At 35.7% G+C, this 22631-nt stretch overlaps 1 protein-coding gene and 1 pseudogene across 1 annotated transcript; one reads left to right on the plus strand and one right to left on the minus strand.

The window, feature by feature from the left end:
* The first annotated feature begins 221 nt into the window (after positions 1-221).
* On the plus strand, positions 222-1125 carry LOC134374713 (olfactory receptor 14K1-like; annotated as a pseudogene).
* Positions 1126-14936: 13811 nt separating this feature from the next.
* Positions 14937-15899, minus strand: LOC134375939 (olfactory receptor 14A2-like). The gene has a single exon (XM_063094667.1). It carries the CDS (start codon positions 15897-15899, stop codon positions 14937-14939), a length of 963 nt encoding a protein of 320 aa, XP_062950737.1.
* Between the last annotated feature and the right edge of the window lie 6732 nt (positions 15900-22631).

The following is a 22631-nucleotide window of genomic DNA, read 5'->3' on the forward strand; positions in this document are numbered from 1 at the left end:
TTTTTCTTTTCCAATAAATTTAAGGCACATTGGACAGTTATACCCATACTTGGTTTACACCTGAGTCAACAAGAAATATAAATACCTTGGTATTTTTGAACTTTCTGCCTATGCCTTGATGCTAAACTAGACACACCTCAACAATGAAAAAACAATATTTTATTTGTTATGTTAATATAACACTTTTTCTTTACTCAATAGGTGGCCTATAATTTTAAAATATGACAAATCAGACACTAATGACAGAATTCTTGCTTATGAGATGAATGGAGAATTGGATGCTGCGGGGCTTGCGTGCTGTGCTCTTCTCGCTGCTCTACTTAGTGGCCATGTTAGAGTTTAATCCTCCTCCTCCTCCCTAATCTTGACCAAGGCCTCCACACCCTAATTTTGTATTTTTTCCTCAGGCATTTGCCCTTCTTAGATCTGTGTCTCATTTCTGCCACAGTTCCCAAATCCATCCTCAACCCTACCACCTTCACTGACACCTTCTCTTTCCCGCCGTGTGTGCTGCAGTTGTTCCTGGTGATATTATTGGCTGGGTCAGAGACTGGCAAGCTTACCGTGACGTCCTACGATCGCTATGTTGCCATCTGCCGCCCTCTGCACTATGAAGCTGTCATGAGCAGAGGATCCTGTGTCCAGCTGATGGCTGTGTCCTCGGTCAATGGAGGGGCCTTGGGAATCTTGTACTCAGCAGGGACATTCTGTGATGTCCCTGCCCTACTAAAGCTCACTTGCTCTGAAGAGCACGTCATCATTAATGCCAGTGTGGTCATTGGGGTCTGTTAGGCTTTTTCGTGTTTAGTTTGCATTGCGGTCTCCTATGTGTATACTTTCTCCACTGTGTTAAAGTTCCCATCCAGACAGAGCCAGTCCAAAGCCTTTTCCACTTGCATGCCTCACCTCACTGTTGTGAGCACGTTTCTTGCAACAGGCGCTGTTGCTTATTTAAAGCCAGCTTCTGAAGTACCTTCTATTTTAGATGTGGTGGTGTCTGTGTTCTATTGTATAGCACCTCCGACCTTGAACCCTGTTATCTACTGTCTGAGGAACAAAGACATTAAATCCGCTCTAGGTAAAGTCCTGTGCAATGTCAGAAGCAGCGGAGTAATAGAAAGGTGACTAAAGTTGAAGCTATGAAGTAATATTTTCTTTTTTGTTCTGCCACTAACTAGCTGTTTGGAATTGTTTCTATTTAGAGATCAATATATGAAGGGGTCTTGTTAGTGATATCTCAGGTAGCCGGCTTTAATAGAAAATAAGTCTTTTTCTACACGCCTTCACTTTACATTTCCTACTGGTATAGAAATTCTGCAGGTGGGGCTGGCTGTTTAGCTCAGTTGGTTAGAACACAGCCTTGTAACACCAAAGTCATGGGATTTGATCCCTTACCTGCCAGCTGCCACACACAAAAAAAAAATTATGAAGGTTTTTCTACTACACCTTTGATGATTTTTTACTCTTGTTTTGAAGCTCCATATACGTGAGATTTGTATTGAGGTTCTCATTTCTCCAGTGCTTTCTTCTTTCCTGGCATTCTCTTTATTTAGTTAATGATTTATTATCCTAAATTTTGCACCTCTTAAGTTGTCTTGATTCAACTACCTTCTGGTTTTCAATATTTGCTGAAAATTATTATTTTAATTTAAAATTATGATTTTTAACTTGATTTGCAGTTTTTCAGAAATGCACTCAATCTTGTCACAAGTTACACTTCTTTGATTATTACATGCTTGATGAATTTTATACAATAACTCACACATTTAAGAAGATGATTCTCTCACATCTTTTCTTTTCTAATGTAAATTATGTTTTGAACTCAGACATTTTTCTCTTTATTAAACTTTCTTTTATCTAATGTGTCAATTCCTGACGTTGTGATAATTATTTTTATAGTGATTGGAATTTATGAAAGTAGCATCTGCCACTGCTTCTAACATTGTGATAAATCCTACCTTTTCCTGACTTTCAGTATCATACAAGACCCCCAGTACCTTAAATATTTAAAATTATTTTCCACTTCCTGCTACAGAAAACAGTCCTGTCATGCCTTATTAGTCTGCTCACTGCTTTCTTTATAAAGATGAAAATTAATATTTGTTCACTACCTTCACCATATCAGACTCTGTTAGTCCTTCCGACCAATGCATTAACACAAAGAGGTGGGACAAGTGAGACTGAGGGAAGATGAGGAGCCTGTTTTTAGTTGTATAGCTCATAGCATAGAATGTAACAAAATATGTTTCTCGACTTTGGCAATACCTTTCAAACTCTATGTGCTCACCACAGCCTCACACGTCACCACGCATCACCACAGGAATCAACACATTAGATAAAAGAAACTTTTAATACAGAGGAAAATGTCTGAGTTCAAAGCATAATTTACATTAGAAAAAAAATATGTGAGAACCATCTTCTTAAATGTGAGAGTAATTATATAAAATTCATCAACCGTGTAATAGTCAAAGAAATGGAACTTGTGAGAAAATTGAGTGCATTTTTGAAAAACTGCAAATTAAGTTAAAATCATAATTTTCACAAAATAGTGAAAATCAGAAACCTTTGAAACTTTGCTCAGATTGCCTGCCTCATGAAATCCTTTAGTTGTCCAGATTCTACCAAAACTCAAAGTCTAGCCTGGCTAGAGTCTGGGTATAGAGGATTGTGAAAGTGCTTAATTACACATTTCCTAGTTTCTAAACTCTTATACATAATTGACAGAAAATACTTTAAATATCTCTCATTGAAAGCCTTGTACATATATTTGACAGAAAATAACTTAACTTAAATATCTCTTTTAGTAAGCACATTGATAGAACACAGAAACTGGTTTATTTGATGCTTGCATGAAAAGGTGAGGCATAAATTCTTTGATTTATCTTTACAGTGAAATTCACAGTTCTGAGCATATAATAGTTTTGTTATTACTTCTCCTTGAACATGGTCTTAATCCTGAGTCAATTTATTTCAAATGTACTATAAATTTAATTATGTCTTTTTCAGGAAAAATAAACATTGCATTAATAAAAATATAAATTTTCATTTGAATCTTTGTTATAGAGATATATAATTGAAATATGAAAAAATGTGTATCTGAGAATTGAGTTCATTGAATAATGACTAAATTTTTATGGAGCAATCATAAAAAGCCAGTGATAAGTCATAAAAGTATGCATATGTGAATGTACATATAAGTACAAAAAGTTTCAAGTGGAAAAAAAGGGGAAGAGGTAGTGTAATGAAGGAGAACTGAGATGATTTTTTTGTTTTAAGTTAAAAGGAAAGAACTGTAATTAAAATAGTCTTTGATCCTTCAGTCATGTAGTTTTACAGTCATAGAGTATATTGTTGATATTTTCTATGACAAGATGTGGGGAAAATAGAATAGTTTAGTCAGGCCCCCTCACCTTAGGTCTGGTTGGGGGTGGTGCAGCACATTCTTTGTAAACAAGTTGTGTGTGGGTGGAGTTAGTGCACATGTGCACCCATATATCTTTTTAGTTTCTTGCTATTCTTGTGTGTTCTTCAGTTTTTGTGAATCAGTGGCTGGCTGGCAGAGACCTCACGTCTAAAAAATAGGGCATGCTTACTTTGCTGGCAGCTCCTCAGTTTTTCTTTGGACTTTGCTAGTAGCAGGTGAGTTTCTGAGTTTCTCTTTGGACTGCCTAGCTCATAGACATGTGTGTGAAGAGTTTGACATAGTCTGGACAATGGGTTTGTGGGGTCTGTGAGCTCCAGACCCTAGCCCTAGCTCTACAGAGGCTGTGCTATGAAACCCTCTGTTCACCATATTTGCACTCTTGTACCTGCTCTCCACAGAGAGATAAAAGTATGTTATAACTTTTATTATAACATACCGGCATGCATTACAAAAGAATGTGACAAAACTATTGAGAACCCTGCATGCTTACATATTGCTTCTATGATGCACTCCCACTGTTTTTTTCCCCCCAAACCTTACCTTCACAATGATGATTCAGATAAAAATAAATGGAAATAATATTTCTGCCTTAGTTTAAAGGACCTCTAGTTATCTGGAAAAAAAATGTTTTCCTCATATGTTGAAACAAAACTTGTATTGCACTTTCAGAAAGCTTATCCGTAGTGGTTTGTTATGGGTTTATGGATGAGTCTAAACTTGGTATGGTGTAAAACAGATTTATTTATTCTATTTCCAACACTGCCTTTAACTATGAAATGTACTATCTCCTTTCCTTATGCTGTGATATGCAGTATATGTAGAGAATAATTATAATTAAGTGAAACTGTGTTTATCATTTTAAAATCTGATCTGACCTGTTAACAATGTTTATTTTAAAAAATCCAACAGTAGCTGATTCAATCAAATATCCAATACTTGCTATTTAAATTTTTGTTTAAAAAAAATGGGCTTTCATTGACTATGGGCTATATGTCAGAGGGTGATCAATCAATATGGTAATGTAAATAGAGGTTTAAGATGAGTTCAAATATTTGCAATTCCAATTTACAAATTTAAGAAACCAATATGTGAAAATAATTATATGGGACAGCACAACATTGCGAGGATACAAGCGGGAAGGACAGGGAAAAGACACAGAAAAGGGCATACAATTTTTCCAAAAATATGCATTAGAGAGTCATAGGTTATTTAATTAAAGGTAGAAATTCTATAATTAAGTGTAGTTTTTAAGTGAGAGGTATCTAAAATTGTGCTATCAAATATAGCATCAGTAGACATGTGTCTGTTGTGTATTTTGAAATATGATTACTATGACTGAGGAATGAAATTAGTGCTTTTAATTAATTTGAATTTAAAAACTGATACTTGATATAGTTATTGGGATGCTTGTAAGAGACAGAAATACCATATGTCCCCACTAATAAGTGGGAGCTAAGAAAAACCACAATAAAAAGTTAGACTTTCAGAAGGCGAGAATAGACCTTTAGTTACTAGAGGCAGGAAAGGGAGAGGGGAAGGAGGAAATAATTGGGTAAGGGACACAGAAATTACTAGTTGTAGTGATGAACATGCTAATAATATTGATTTGATCATTCAAAAACAAAAACAGTGTTGAACAGTTGTATCTACAAAACAAGAAATATGTAAGAACAATGAATATTAACTCACTCATTAAATTTTTGTATATTGAAAAAAAAGTATGTTTGAAACAACCTGAGTATAAAAATCTGGTTTTTTCACTGCCAATTTTATAAAATATACAGATTATTTCCAATGAAAGATGAATATTCAAAATGAGTTGTTCTATAAATGGATTTCAAAGACTTGACAGAAAAATGTAAACACTCATTAATAACTTTTACAGTTATTATAGTGAAATGACAATGTTTTAGATACACTAATTTAAAATATATTATTAAAGGAAATTTCAACTGTTACTAAAATTACATATAGCCCCTTGCATTATATTTTCATTGGACAGTGCTAATTTGGAAAAAAATATAAAAACATTATATATATTAATGATATAAATTATTATAATATATATTGTATAATATATTATATAAAATATATACATTTTATAAAATATGAATATAATATATTTTATAAAATATTATTAAAATACTATTTATCTATATACTGGTTTAATTGCTTTTTGCTGCACACTATGTGGCTATTTAGCGTCTTTTTCATGCCTAATTACTCCTAATAACAACTCCAAATAACTATGTGCTAGACATTCCTCTGAGACTTTAACATGCATTTTTCTTTTCTTTTTTTTTTTTTTCGGTAAGCAATTTTAGTTTACTGGTTTCCTTTTACATGGGCAAATACAAATGCACATAACGAAGTAGATACTCTATATTCAAACATCCCAAACTTACTCCATAGTGGATCATTCTCTTTTTTTTCTTTTTGCCTTTTATTTTATTTTATTTACTTATTTTTAAATTTTGTTTATTTTTTATTATTATGAATATTCATGTGATACAAATTACAAGAAATTGCTTTTATACCCTGTGTCCCCACCCATTTGTCTCCCAACCAATCTCCACCTCCCCGTCTCCCCCGCACTCCACTTCGCAGCCCTGGGAATGTTCCCTCCCTCTGTAAGAACAGGGCACTACTGTGGTCTTTCTTTCCTGCCTTCCTTTCTCTCTTAGGTCCAAAATATGAGTGAGCACATGTATTTATCAGTCTGTGTTTTGCTTGTTTCACTCAACATAAGTTTCTCAAGGTTCATCAAAGTTTGAAAACTCTCTGTGTGTTGGATTATTACCTTTGTTTTCACATTGTAGAAGGAGTGAGATATGATTTGAATAGTGACTCTGACTGTAAAGCATTATTTTGATTGATTGATTATGAAGGGAAGAGGAGATAGACCTGGGGATGGATGGAATGGATGTTCAAGAGGTTTCAGATAATTAAATAAAAGGTAATAAAATAAAGTGATAAAATGAAACTAATAATTTCCAAGGCCATGACCAGGCTCAACAATTTGACCCCTGAGCCCGTACTTGGTGCCAAGAAACAGGCCTGATCTATGACACGTATGTGGCTCTAGACAAGCACAAAACTATAAAAATCAACCAATCCTTATATTATAAGAGCTTAAAACTCACCCCTGTACTGACTATGTGTTGATTAGGATTGGCTAAAATGTATATTATAAACCTTTTTTCATTTGTTTAATGATTAATGAAAGGGAAATAAAATCACTTTCTTTTTCTATGTGTATGATTTCAAATGTTCACTCTAATAGAGAATAACAGAGTGCCTCATTTCTTGATTTTATTCTAATATGGTCAAATTTTTGCAGATATTTGCATGGAGAAAGAAGTTGTATATACATGGAGGGTTGGTTTCACCCTAATTTTCTCCTTCCCAGATACTGACCACCAGATCCTTCCATGCAAGAAGGCTTCCCACTCTCTTTTGAGGAAATGTACAAAGTGCCCTGTCCCAATTCAACTGAAGCTAGTACAGAAATTCAGATGGATGAAGCCAATTCTATGAGCAGGCGTGGACCTCACTTTGTTTAGACGATCTGCTAAAAGCACGCTTACGGCTGTGCATGGTTGGCTCACATAAGTCGGTGTGAAAAACACCTAACATACCCACTCAGAAGGGATGGTGTCAGACACACGTTACAGTCACTACAGACTGAAGGCTGTTTCCGGTTCGCGTGTAAAACCCACGCTGTCTCTTCCTTATTTCACAGTCCCTGACATCTCCCGAGGTTGTGCTACGTGCTCTTTTCCTCCCAGACCAGGAAAATCCCACCTAGTCAAGGCCCTACTCCTCCTTTTTTCATATATTGTGGTGGTCATACTTTGCTGAGGACTTACCTTTTTATTTTTTATTTTTTTAACATTAATAAGAGCTTTATTTTATTTTATTTTTTTTAAATGAATTTATTGATTAATATTATCTTTTTACATTCTAAGATGTTGCAGCGGAGCAGTTGTGGGGAGGGGGAGAAGGAAAGGGAGAGAGAAATAGGGTGGGAGGAGGAGGAAGGAGTGTGGTTGAGGCCCGTGGCACCCCCCTCCTTCCAGCAGGGGAATCCAGAGGTCTTCCAGCAGAAGCTCCATCATTGTTGGGCTGGATGCAGATGTCATGGGGTGTGGGTGAAGCTCTCGGCACCCCACTGCCTTGGCTCAGGAGCCCAGGGTCTTTCTGGTGGCAGACGGGTGGTTGTTGTTGGGCTGGTTGCTAATGTCAGGGGGTGTGAGTAAGGTTCTTGGCCCCCACCACCCTGGCTCAGGAGCTGGGGACATTACTGGTGGCCGCTCAGTGGTCATCACTGGGCTTGGTGCGGACATTGGTGGGTGTGGCTGAAGCCGTTGATGCTCACCACCCTGGCTCAGGAGCCTGGGGAACTTCCTGTGGTGGCTCAGTGGTTGTCACTGGGCTGGTTGTGGATGTCGGGTTGTCATGGCTGATGTCCTTGGACCCCACTGCACTGACTCAAGAGCCCTAAGTGCTTCTGGCGGCAGCCTGGTAGTCATCGCTGGACTGACTGTGGTCATTGGGGGTGTATGGCTGAGGCCCACAGCCCTCTGCCCTCCCCAGCATAGGAACTCAGGGGGCTTCCAGTCCTTCTAGGTTTGATAGGTGTTCTTTGGTGGTGCTAGACCTTTACCGGTTAGTATCAAACTTTGTCTCTGATCGGTGTATTTTTTTTTTTCAGTTCTGTGTTGGATTATTTGCTGTTCCTACCACTTAAAATTTTGCAGTGGAAATAATTTATTGTCGAATACAGCAATACATACGTAAAATTATTCATCACGATCAAGTGAGATTCATCCCAGGGATGCAAGGTTGGTTCAACATACACAAATCAATAAATGTGATACACCATATTAATAAACTCAAACACAAGGACCATATGATCATCTCTATAGATGCTGAAAAAGCATTTGATAAAGTTCAGCACTCATTTATGACAAAGACCCTCTATAAGTTACGTATAGAGGGAAAGTATCTCAACATAATTAAAGCCATATATGCCAAACCCACTGCCAATATCATCCTGAATGGGGAAAAGCTGAAAGCTTTTCCTTTAAGAACAGGAACTAGACAAGGATGCCCACTCTCACCACTCCTATTCAACATAGTGTTGGAAGTACTAGCCAGAGCAATCAGAGAAGAGAAGGAAATAAAGGGCATCCAGATTGGAAAAGATGAAGTCAAACCGTCCCTGTTTGCAGATGACATGATCCTATATATCGAACAGCCTAAAACCTCTACAAAAAAACTGTTGGAATTGATAAATGATTTCAGCACAGTAGCAGGATACAAAATCAACACACAAAAATCAGTAGCATTTCTTTTCTCCAATAGTGAACATGCAGAATGAGAAATCAAGAAAGCCTGCCCATTTACAATAGCCACCAAAAAAATAAAATACTTAGGAATTGAGTTAACCAAGGAGGTGAAAAATCTCTATAATGAGAACTACAAACCACTGCTGAGAGAAATTAGAGAGGATACAACAAGATGGAAAGATATCCCATGCTCTTGGATTGGAAGAATCAACATAGTGAAAATGTCCATGCTACCCAAAGTGATATACAAATTCAATGCAATCCCCATCAAAATTCCAAAGATATTTTTCTCAGAAATGGAAAAAACTATCTAGTCATTTATATGGAACAGTAAAAGACCACGCATAGCCAAAGCAATGCTGAGCAAAAAAAATAAAGCTGGAGGCATAACACTACCTGACTTTAAGCTATACTACAAAGCTATAATAACCAAAACAGTATGGTACTGGCATAAAAACAGACACACTGACCAATGGAATAGAATAGAGAATCCAGAAATCAACCCACACACTTACTGCCATCTGATCTTTGACAAAGGCACCAAGCCTATTCACTGGGGAAGGGACTGCCTCTTCAGCAAATGGTGCTGGGATAACTGGATATCCATATGCAGGAGAATGAAACTAGATCCATACCTCTCACTGTACACTAATATCAACTCAAAATGGATTAAGGATTTAAATATACACCCTGAAACAATAAAACATCTTAAAGAAAACATAGGAGAAACACTTCAGGAAATAGAACTGGGCATAGACTTCATGAATACGACCCCAAAAGTGTGGGCAACCAAAGGAAAAATAAACAAATGGGATTATATCAAACTAAAAAGCTTCTGCACAGCAAAAGAAACAATTAACAGAGTTAAAAGACAACCAACAGAGTGGGAGAAAATATTTGCAAAATATACATCTGACAAAGGATTAATATCCAGAATATATAAGGAACTCAAACAACTTTACAAGAAGAAAACAAGCAACCCAATTAAAAAATGGGCAAAAGAGCTAAATAGGCATTTCTCTAAGGAAGATATCCAAATGGCCAACAGACACATGACAAAATGCTCAACATCACTCAGCATTCGGGAAATGCAAATCAAAACCACACTGAGATACTATATCACCCCAGTTAGTATGGCTAATATCCAAAAGACTCTAAACGATAAATGCTGGTGAGGTTGTGGAGGAAAAGGAACTCTCATACATTATGGTGGGACTGCAAAATGATGCAGCCTCTATGGAAAATGGTATGGACGTTCCTCAAACAATTGCAGATAGATCTACCATATGACCCAGCTATCCCACTTCTGGGAATATACCCAGAGGAATGGAAATCATCAAGTTGAAGGTATACCTGTTCTCCAATGTTCATCGCAGCACTCTTTACAATAGCTAAGAGTTGGAACCAGCTCAAATGTCCATCATCAGATGAGTGGATATGGAAACTGTGTTATATCTAAACAATGGAATACTACTCTGCTAAAAAAGAATGAAATACTGCCATTTGCAATGAGATGGATGGACCTAGAGAGAATTATATTAAGTGAAATGAGGCAGGCACAGAAAGAGAGATACCACACGTTCTCACTTATTTGTGAGAGCTAAAAATAAATAAATAAATACACACACACAAAAAAACAAAGAACAAACAAAAAATATGGGGAGGGGGGAGAAGACATAGCAATTGCAATTCCTTGAAATTGATACGAAAAGCAAACAGAAAGGAGATTGTTGGGAGGGAGGGGGGAGAGGGAGGAGGGAGGGAGGTTTCGGTAATTGGCCACAATAATCAACCACATTTTATATTGACAAAATAAAATAAAATAAAATATTTTTTAAAAAACTGAGCTGCACAAAAAGCCTTCCCCAGGGAACTAGAAGGAAAGTAGCTGTTTAGTTCAACTACAGGGCTCCAGTGCTGGTTCCTACAGGAAGTTCCGTTTTAGAAGTAAGCAAAGAAGAGCAAATTAGTTCCAGTGCAGAGTTTAGGTGGTGGAACAGTGAATAATCCAACACAGAACTGAAAGAAAAAACAAAATACCCAACCCACAGGTTGGAGACAAAGTTTGATATTACCTAGTAAGGTTCTAACACCACCAAAAACACCTGTAAAACCTAGAATGACTGGAAGCCCCCTGGGCTCCCAAGCCAGGAATGGGGGAGGGCAATGAGCCTCAGTCATGTCCCCCTGACTACCACACACAGCCCTTTGATGACCACTGAGACACGGCAGGAAGCACCCCAGGCTCCTGGGCTGGGTTGGTTGGGAGGCCAAGCGTTTCAGCCACACTTCCTTGAAGCCTATATCCAGCCCAGCAATGACCCAGCCATGCGGGAAGCCTCCTGGTCTCCCCTGCTGGAATGAGGAGGGGTGCCACAGGCCTTGACCAAGCACCCCCTGCTTCCTACTCCTCACACGCTCTTTCCTTCCTCCTTCCCTTCCCCCTCCCGCACAACTGCTCTGCAACATCTTAGAATGTAAAAAAATAATATTAATAAATAAATTTTTTAAAAGAAGGTGGTAGAATCCCAGTCTGTTTTGAACTGACTCAGTCTCCACAAGGACATATACAGGACATGTGACCTTTCCAGAAATTCCAGAGATTTTTGACTAAACATTCAGATTTCAACTGAATTTTGTGATCTAAAATAAGAGTCACAATGAATTCCTAATTGTGTAATTGAGCCTTTACTGGACAGATGAATTTGTCGAATATTTTTCCTTCTTCCTCAGATTGTGACATCAGTTAACCTGCTTTAACTATCTCACCACCAGTTTCTTAATTAAAATGAGAAAAGTAGACCAGATCATTTAAAAAAATTTCTATCTACAACATTTCATTACTCTTTTTAAAAATATTTATTAAATGCACTGTTTTTGGATATTTATTAAATGTATAGTACATGCAAAAGTGCTTTTTATTTAAGTGTTCTTTATACTTACACATTTAATTAGATTTGAGGCTTTATAAACTATTTTTAAATTGTCTATCTATTTACATATACATACATATATATGGAGAGAGAGAGATACATTCACATTTTTTGTATTGCTATTTCTCCCTTCAGGTCTGTCATAGATACAAAAATCTGGAACAAAGTACTTGAAAACCAAATTTAACAGAACGTTGAAAGGATTATACATCATCACCAGTGGTATATATCCCTGGGTTGTCAAGATTGTTCAAAATAGGCGAATTAATAATTGCGTTGCATCACACTAATAGAATGGATAAAAATAACACAATAATCTCAATAGATTCAGAAAAAGTATTTCATGAAATTCAAAACTCTTTCATGATAAAAACTCTCAAAAAACTAGGTATAGAAGGAGTTTACCTCAATAAAATAAAGGCCATATATGAAAAGCCCACAGCTAACATCATACTCATTTCTAAATATTTTTTACACACTGATCAAATGAAAACAGAAGTTATTATTATCTTATTAATGCAGCAACTTTCTCACAAGGACAGGTTCCTACTGATATATTTATTTCAGTCTGAAATGAAAATGGCTTTTTGTTGTATTGCTCTGCATTCTGTAGTCTTTTTCAATCGAGTTGCCACTTTGAGTCCCTTTCTCCCTCTTACTGATATTAAGGATAAATCATATGTATATTTCATTTATTGTGAAATCACCCAGCTATTATCATATGATTTAGCAATGAAAACTGACCAAGGCTTCAGAGAGGAGGCTTTGGAAAACCAGGGGAAGGGATATTATTGACTAAAATGATCCATACCACAACACTTAGCATTTCAGGAATGGGTCTCCTTAGTAAGTAATTTTCAGCTACATGTAAATTTTGATTTAGTATGTAATATTTTCATCCGGATAGAGCATGGATTCAGGAGACTATGCCAAAGTAGAAACAAAAGTCTACTTTTATTTATCGTTCTTGCTATTAATACAAGCATAAATGAGAGAAATATGAGTGAATATAAATACATATACCAAAACAATGAAATGCAAAAGTTTAATTTTGTAATGGTGTCTAACCCAAATCTGTAATGGCATCAATTCACTTCATTTTTATAACCTACTAGAAATAGTATATTAATTAATATTCCTGTTATTGAGTACATATTTATGACAGGCAACATAATTATTGATTTACATTTATTAACTCATTAGGTAGTACAAAGTTAACATTCGGTAGGTGCTAGCATTACTGCCATGTGTAAAATGAAACAACTTTTTGAAAAAGAGAATATTGAGGAATCAGCTGTTATTATATATTAACATAAATAAATATATTAATTTATTTTCACAGAAAATAAGAAAGTTCCAAGTACATGTCAAAATTTGGTATCTGACTAATCAGATGTCTCAAATGAGGATTTTCAAAAAAGTGCAAAATGTCCTGTAAATTATATTAGGGTTAGCAGTGACATTGAAAGGAATGATAGATGCTAAATATCAAATAATGTATCACAAAGAAAGTCATATAATTAAAATAAAGTTCAAATAGAGCCTTACTAAATTAAATATGAAAAAAGATGTGATTTCAGGAGCAGAAAACAATGTCCCTGTGATGAGAATATTGGCAGACTGAGAATTTCCTACCAGCCCTAGCAAGACCTTATCCCTGATTGCTGCTCTTCTTTCTAAAACCATATTGAAAATTCAAAGGCTATTAGAAAGCAGCCCCAATCTTGCTGTTCCTGCATACTGTCGTGCAGCTATTGAAATCTATTTCCACATACCTTCCAAGAATTTGAACAGAAAATAATTCTCAAGCAGGTAAACGCTGATTGACCTTCTCCAATCTATTCGATTAAATGTTTAAGCTACTTGCTTCCTGCAAAACACTCGTCTAAGAGCTGACCTCGCTTCTCATCTGCAATATTTTAATAACGGCTTAAGCTAATGATTTTCAATTAGTTGTTAATTCTTCTACACAATACAAAATGCATTTAGTTTACATTTTTATTATACATAAAATAACAGTAGAAATAATTTTAAAAGCCATCTGCAAACTGAGAGTCTAAATTCCAAATAACTGGCCACCAAAAAATTAATCATAATATATTGGGTACTAAGAACAACAAACATCACCACCACCACAAAAAAAGAAAAAAGAAAAAAAAAAAGAATTAGGGAATTGATTAATTTAAAAAAAAATCAAGTTATTAAAAGTTAACCTCATTTTAATGAAAATTTGAAAATATAAGGTCATAATATTGATGCTAAAATTAAAAAAGTATTAGTTTCTTATTTTATTCATCTGTAAAATAATATTGATAAATGCAAAAGAAGACATAAGATGCATATTTTCCCACTATATGGTGGAAACTTTGAGTAGATATGTGTGTTCTTTTCAACATTCCTGACTTTTTACTAAAACTTTAGTGTTAAAGTCTGCATACTTGCTCGTACCAGAAATGCTGATTTAGGAGACATTTATGGACACAAGAGTTTTAAGCTTATGCTAGTTATTTATTGCTGCTATAACAAATTATCAAAAACTCCAAGGCTTAAAATACCACAACTTTGTTATTTTTCAGTGCTATAATTGAGAGCTCCAATATGAGTCACACTGGGCTAAAATCCTCAGGCTGCCATTAAGGCTATATTCCTTTCTAGAGTCTCGAGTGGAACATCTGTTTGCTTGCATTTCTAATCTCTAGAGGCTGTCCACATTCTCTGGATCACGTCCATCTTCCACCTTCAACATCAGCATTGAAAGACCATCTAGAGATGCTCCCATAGACATACGCCACTCTGACCACAGCTTAGACAGTTCCTTTCTTTAGCCCATGTCATTAGTTTGTGCCAACGTGAATTATCCACAATAATCTTCCTATCTCAGGCTCTTTAATTTTGTCACATCTGCAAAGTCTTTTTTTGCCAGATAAGGTGACATATTCATGGGTTCCAAGAATTAGGACATGACTATCACGGGCATCTTGCGTAGGCCATTAGAGGCCTGCCATTGTGCTTCTGAAGCCTGATTTGCAGGGAGCACACTCTAAGTGACAAATATCCAACTCTTAATTTCTGTCATAAATCACCGTTGACTAATTAACAGGAATTGTGAACCTTATTCTAGCATTTTAAAATAAGATACGTGTTTTATTTAAATAAAAAATGTTGAAGGATTTACCCTAGATTACAAAGAACTCATGGAATTGTTAAAAATAATTACATTCAGCCTTTCTAGATACTAGCTCTATTGTTTTCCCCATAAAACTTATACTGGCTTAGTTTCCATAGAATCTTCCACACAGCTGCCTTGATTTCGTTGTTCCTTAGACTGTATACTATGGGGTTCAGAGATGGAGGCAACACAGAATACAATACAGACACCAAAAAATCCACAAGACGTGGGGAATCAGGGACTGGCTTCAGATAGGCAATGGTGCCTGTCATAATGAACGTGATCACAACTATGAGATGTGGCATACAGGTGGAGAAGGCTTTTGACCGCCCTTGTCCAGATGGCAATCTCAGAACTGTATTGAAAATGTAAATATATGAAAATCCAATGGACACTAAACAAAAAATAGCATAAATGACTCCAATTGCCACACTAACATCAATGGTAATATGCCTGTTGGTGCAAGAAATCTTCAGGAGAGAGGGCACATCACAGAAAAACTGTGGGAGTTTTCTGGAACCACAGAAAGGTAAAGAAAAAGTTCCTGCTGAGTATAAGATGCCAAAGATACTCCCAAGGAGCCAAGAGACAGCTACCATCTGCACACAGACTCCCCTGTTCATGGTGACATCATAGTTCAGTGGGTGACAGATGGCCACATAGCGGTCATAGGACATGGCCGTGAGGACGAAAAGCTCAGACCCAGCAAAGTGAATCACTAACAAGACCTGTAGCACACATCCTGCAAAAGAAATGATGCTTCTATGTGATAAAGAGTTCAGAATAAGTTTAGGAACTGTTATTGAAATAAGGCAAACATCAAGAAATGATAAGTTCTTCAGGAAGAAGTACATGGGGGTGTGAAGACACTGGTCCACGGTGACAAGGACAATAATGAGAAGATTCCCCAGGAGAGTCAGCAAGTAAATCATCAAAAACAGAAAGGCATGGAAAACCTGAACCTCCACGGTGTCAGAAAATCCCATTAGGATGAAGTCCATCACTGTCGTGTGGTTGGTCATGTCCTCCACTCTGTCCTCCTGAAGGGCAGTGGGACAGAAGGATAGAGATGAGGCTGATGCTAAGCCTCCCACCACTCTGATAATGCGTTTGCATTCCTGAAATAACGCATCTATGTTGCATTTATACGACATGAACATTTTCATTTTTGCTTTTTTGTTTTGTTTTGTTTTGGGCTTTCATGACCTCCTCATAGTATCACTCCTCACTTGTGTTAGAATAGGATATACACTGAGCAAGCAATTAAAGAAAGAATATTGAAAAGTACTCTCCTCTGTAGGACTTGACATCTGCATTGATAAAGTCTGTATCTTCATAAAACTTATCATGAGTCATTCTAAAAGTTCTTAAGAAAATCATAGGGAAAGCACAGGTCAATGTTGAAAGTGGTTCAAAAAGAGAGAAAATAGTCATTGTGTAATTTTTGTAAATGGACTTGTTTTTAATATTCAGTAGCTTTACACACAGAAAGTAAAAATATTTCCTATTTTATTTCATAATTAAATACATTAAACAAAAGAAGATAATCCAGAGATTGTGGTGCAAAGGGAACATAAGAGTAGTAAGAGAAGATTTATAATTAGACAGGCATAGTATTATCATGGAAAAATGATAGAAGTGATAAATGATTAAGTAGAAGAAGATGAAATATGTAAGAAAAGATCCATCTTTCCAAACTAGCACACTGTTAATACATGCAATTGCCCACATGGATGCCCAGACTCACACACTCTCATATATGCACTCACTTTTAGACTGTGTCTCCGGTGTTTATAATTGGCAAGATCAAAGTATCCTTTACAAAAAAAAAAATGGTTAAAGTAAAAGTAACTATAATAAATAGAAACGGAGCAAAGGTGAATAAGTATCTATGGGCAGAAATTCACTCTTTGATGAAGAGGAATAATTTAATGTCTGAGAAATTAAGGAATGTAGAAAATATTTTATAAAGACAATATAGAAAGTTTTAATTAAATAAAAAAATCAGAGTATTTGATTAGTATACTAGACATTAAGCTGTCTATCACTGGACATTTTCTTGAATATGTACATTGTTTACTAATTTTTAAGAAATAATGTGGTTTCGACATAATTTTTTCCCAAGATGTCAAGACTTTTCAAAATAGAGATTGGATTTTATGATTCTCATAAAAAGTCCTTCTCAAAGTGGGTCAACTGCTTTATGTATATAATAATATAGATTATTGATAATGACCATTGGGATAATCATCCCTATTGGGAACTGGACCAGAGATAAAGCATCACAATTAATGCTGTGTCAGCAAAGATTTAATCCTTACTGGCATGGCCTCTAGTTTTATCGTAGCACACTTGAGGGAAAAAAATCTTGAAGTAATTAATATAGACATTTCAAAGGAAGCTCAGATATTACATATATCAGTGCCATGCTTAAAAGCTACATACAGAGGAAAGAGCTCTTTTGCATACACCTGGCCACATGTAGTCCAGAGAGGCTTTTCGTACAACCTTATAAAATCCCAGTATTTAGACTCACCTAGTAGTCAAAAATCCAATGTTCTTCTGTTACTTCATTTTTCTTTTCTTCAATAGTTCTTTTACTATTCATAGTGCCAGGAGCAAAGTAATGAATTTCATGTTGTCTGAAGTTCTCCTCTTGTATTTTTAAAGAATTTGAAATACTTTTCAATTTGTTAATATAGTCCTTTAGGAAACAATGATGAACTGAAAAAGTGTGATTCTCTTGGGGACCATGACTGAAGTTCCATATAAATCTTATTAACCCGATATAGTGACTGTCATGTAGTCCTGGCACTAATACATCATATCTCATGCTCCTGCTTTGGGCTGTTGCCTTTTATAGATCTTTCCATGGTGTTTCACTGGAAAAGTCCCACTAGTCCCCCTCAACTAGGGAAATCACAAGAGAGTGTCCAGTGCAGCCTATTTGCTGTTCTATATCAATCCGGAAGGAATACATCTATGTGTTCTAAATTCTATAACAAGGTGAAGTTTGAGCTTGTATGTATTATCGAGGGTGTCAAAAATATTGGATCTAATGATTTTTGCTTACTATCTCTATAGTGCTGCTTAGTATATTTTCTCTGAGGATGGAAATTCTGCATTTTGATTTAAAATATCTTTTAAACTTGAGTTTGTGTGATATAGACACAAATTTTTTTTTGGAGTGCTTCTTCCAGAGTCCTATTTGTGATAAACATTACAATTCCTAAAAACTAATTGCACTTCAAATTAAAGACAAACATGAAGTCAAGATAGTATAATTACCAAAAGACCAAAGACACTGTTTTTCAAATAAGCACTGTAATTAATGTATTTTCTAAGAGATTTTCTTTTATTCTCTGGCCCTAGTTCTTTCAATTATAAAATGAAGAGGCTGAATCTTATGATTCCTGAGAAATGTTCATCTCTAAACCGGGTTTATTGCTTTCATCCATGATTATTGATCAAATGCAAATGTGTGTCAGGGGCTCTCTCAAGTAATTTGAATATTATATTAAATCCCATTTGTATTCTGCAGTTAAGTACTGTTATAATTACCTGATTATATATGATATATGTATACACATATATTTATTTTATATATGTACTATATATATACACATATACATGTATAATATATGTATATGTGTTATAGGATGTGTGTATGTGGTGTGTGTATATATATACATATATATATATATATGTATATATATATACACTCTGTATGTGTATACATGAGGGCATTTCACAAACTCTGTGAAAAAGTGTTGGTATCCAAAATATAGAAGAAATTCTTGCAATTCAATAGCAAAAACCAAAACAAAATAAAGAGAAACAAAGAAAAAACCAAACAGCCCTCTTATATTATATTATATATATATATGTATATTGATATATATATTTCTACATATATAATATTATTACATGTATGATCAGCCACTTACTGAATAGATGCACAAAACTTTATAATCATGTTAGACATGAAGAGGCATCAGTCTATTCCAAATTAAGTCATACATTCAGAGTAGTTCTGGAGTGGGAGGAATCCGTAAACATCCCCTGATACACTGGAAAATTACTATTGACCACTTTGGAAATCTTTTAATTTTGTTGGTCATTCTAACTCAGAAATATAGATTTTTGGTGTGTGTGAATATGCACAGACATTTATAAATATACACAGCACACACACACTAATAAAAATCAATATATTTCATCTTATAATAAAAAGAACAGCAGCGATCTTTCTATATGACCAAATAAGATACAACAAAATAAGTTTCTAATTCCCACTCAGACCTAAGCTAGTGTCTAGGACTGCTTTGAGTACTACTGTAGGCATAAACCACATGAGGCTTCTGAGCATCTGTAATGCGACTTCTCAAAATTGAGATGGGCTGGGCCAACGGGTAAATAAAAAAAGTTTACCATCACTATCAGGAAAATTCAAATCAAAACCACATTGAGATATCATTTCATCCCAGCTAGACTGGCTATTATCAAAACGACTGAGAATAACATATGCTAGAGAGGATATAGAGAAAGGGGAACACTCCTACACTGTTGGTAGAACTGTAAATTAGGACAACCATCATTGAAAGTATGGAGGCTTCTCAAACAACTTCAGACAGATCTACCATATCATCCAGCAATCCCACTTCCGAGTAGGTATCCAAAGGAATGGAAATTATCATGTTGAAGAGATATCTGCATTTCCATGTTTATTGCAGCTCTATTTTCAATGGCCAAGATACGGAAGCAGCCTAAATGTCCATCAACAGACTACTGGATAAGGAATACATGCTATATGTACACGATGAAATACTACTCAGCCATAAAAAAGAATCAAATTCCACCATTCACAGCAACATGAATGAGCTTGGAGAAGAGTATGTTAAGTGAAATAAGCCAGGCACAGAAAGAGAAATACCACATGGCCTCACTCATAAGTGGGAGCTGAGAAACAAACAAAGACCATGATAAAATGTTGAACTTTCAGAAAGAGAACAGACCTTTAGTTAGTAAAAGTGAGAAACGGGGAGGAGGAGAAGGGATAGGGAGTGATTGGCAAAGGACACAATAAGTAATCATGGTTTGTGTATATATAACAAAGGCAACCCCCCCCCAAAAAGAAAAAAGAAAAAGAAAAATAGAACTAAAAACATTGAATTAAATCTAAGAGAGATATCAGGCAACCTTAAGCGCTGAAATATCTGAGTCATGGGTATTCCAGAATGGGAGGAAAAAGGAGATTGCATGGAAAACATATTCAAAAAGTAGTGGCAGAAAACTTCCCAGGTATACAAAAAGACACAGATCTTCAGATTCAAGAAGCTTAAAGATCCCCAACTATATTCAACCCAAAAAGTTCTTCTTGAAGACATGTGTTGGTCAAATTGGCAAATTTCAAAGACAAAGAGAGAATCTTTTATTTATTGATATATATATATTTTTCTGACTGGTAAGGAGATCACAACCCTCGGCTCAGTGTTGTCTGTGCCACGTTCAGCCAGTGAGCGCACTGGCCACCCTTACATAGGATCCGAACCTGCAGCCTCGGCACTCCCAGCACCGCACTCTCCTGAGTGAGCCATGGGGCTGGCATGAGAATCTTAAAAGCTGCAAGAGAGAAGCATCAAATCATCTATAAGGGAGACCCATCAGACTAACATCAGACTTTTCATCACAAATGCTAAAAGCCCGAAAGTAATGGGATGATATATTCAAAATACTAAAAGACAGAGATTGCCAGCCAAGAATACTCTACCCTACAAGCCTATCCTTCCAAAATGAAGGGCAAATAGTATATTTCTCAGACAAACAAAAACTGCCAGAGTTCACTACCACATGACCACCCTTACAAGAAATTCTCAAGGGAGTACTGGGTTTGGTACCTGAAAAATAGCTACCGCTGTCATAAAAACTCAAGAAAAATCAAAACCCACTAGGAAAATAAAAGTGCCAACAATGAAGAGAAAATAAAGTTTATCTACAACCCAAGGAACCAACAAATACAGAAGAGAAAAAGTAAATCACAAAGAAAGGAACAAAAGACACTTAAGATATCCAAACAAAAATCAATAAAATGATAGGAGTAAATCAACACTTTTCAATAACAACTCTTAATGTAAAAGATTCAATTCCCCAATCAAAACACACAAACTGGCTGACTGGATTAAAAAGGAGGACCCAACTATATGCTGCCTTCAAGAGACCTGCCTCACCTATAAAGATACCCATAGACTAAGAGTGAAAGGATGGAAAAAGATTTACCATGCAAACAGAAATGAAAAACGAGCTGAAGTAGCTATTCTTATATCTGAAAAAATAGACTTTAAACTAAAAACCATAAAAGGAGATAATGAGGGCCACTACCTAATGATAAAAGGATTCATCCATCAAGAAGACACAACAATCATAAATATATACACACCGAATGTCAGAGCTGCCAGATTTAGAAAGCAAACTGTACTAGACCTAAAGAAGGAAATAGACACTAATACTATAATAGCAGGGGACCTGAACAACCCACTAACAATATTGGACAGATCATCTAGGCAAAGGAGCAGCAGAGAAACACAAGATCTAAACAACACTCTAGACCAGTTGGACTTGGCAGATATCTACAGAACATTCCATGCAACAACCTCAGAATATTCATTCTTCTCATCAGTACATGGTTCATTCTCTAGGATAGATCACATGCTAGGTCACAAATCAAGTCTCAACAAATTTTTAAAAATTGGAATTATCCCAGGTATTTTTTCAGACCACAATGGATTAAAATTAGAAAGCAATAACAAATGAAATTCTGTAAACTATACAAACACTTGGAAATTAAACAGCATTCTACTTAATGACATATGTGTCCAAGAAGAAATCAAACAGGAAATCCGAAACAATTCTTGAAACTAATGAAAACAATGATACATCATAATAAAACCTGTAGGATACTGCAAAATGGCACTTAGGGGATAATTAATTGCATTAAATGCATACTTCAGAAGAATGGAAAGATGGCAAGTAAACAAACACTTCACCTTAAAGAATTAGAAAAACAAGAACAATTCAAACCCAAAGTTAGCAGACAGAAAGAATTAATTAAGATCAGAGAAGAACTAAATGAAAGAGAAACCCAAAAAACAAAACAACAGAACAATGAAACATAAAGTTGGCATTTTGAAAAGATCAATAAAATTGACAAACCATTAGGAAGGCAAACTAAAAAAGAAGAGAGAAAACAAAAATAAAAATTAGAAATGAAAAGGTGATATTGCAACCGATACATGAGAAATACAAGGAATCATTACAGACTACAGTAAACAACTATAGGCCAACAAATTTGAAAGTCTGGAGGAAATGAATAGCTTTTTGGACACACACACACACCAAGAATGAACCAAAAAGACACAGAGAACCTGAACAGAACAATATCAGTCAAAGAGAGTTAATCTGTTATAAGCAGTCTCCCCGCCTTCACCAAAAAAAAGCCAAGCACCAGATGGCTTCACTACAGAATTCTACCAAACCTTTAAAGAAGCATTAATACCCATTCTCTACAAGCTGTTCCAAAAAAATAAAACAGAGGAAATCTCAAACTCATTCTACGAAGCAAACATCACCCTGATACCAAAACCAGACAAAGATACAACAAAAAAAGAAAACTACAGGCCAATATCATTGATGAATATAGATGCAAAAATCTTCAATAAAATGCTAGCTAATAGAATACAGCAACACATACATAAAAT

The sequence above is a fragment of the Cynocephalus volans genome, chromosome 4 (assembly GCF_027409185.1).
Source record: "Cynocephalus volans isolate mCynVol1 chromosome 4, mCynVol1.pri, whole genome shotgun sequence".
NCBI classification, from domain to species: Eukaryota; Metazoa; Chordata; class Mammalia; order Dermoptera; family Cynocephalidae; genus Cynocephalus; species Cynocephalus volans.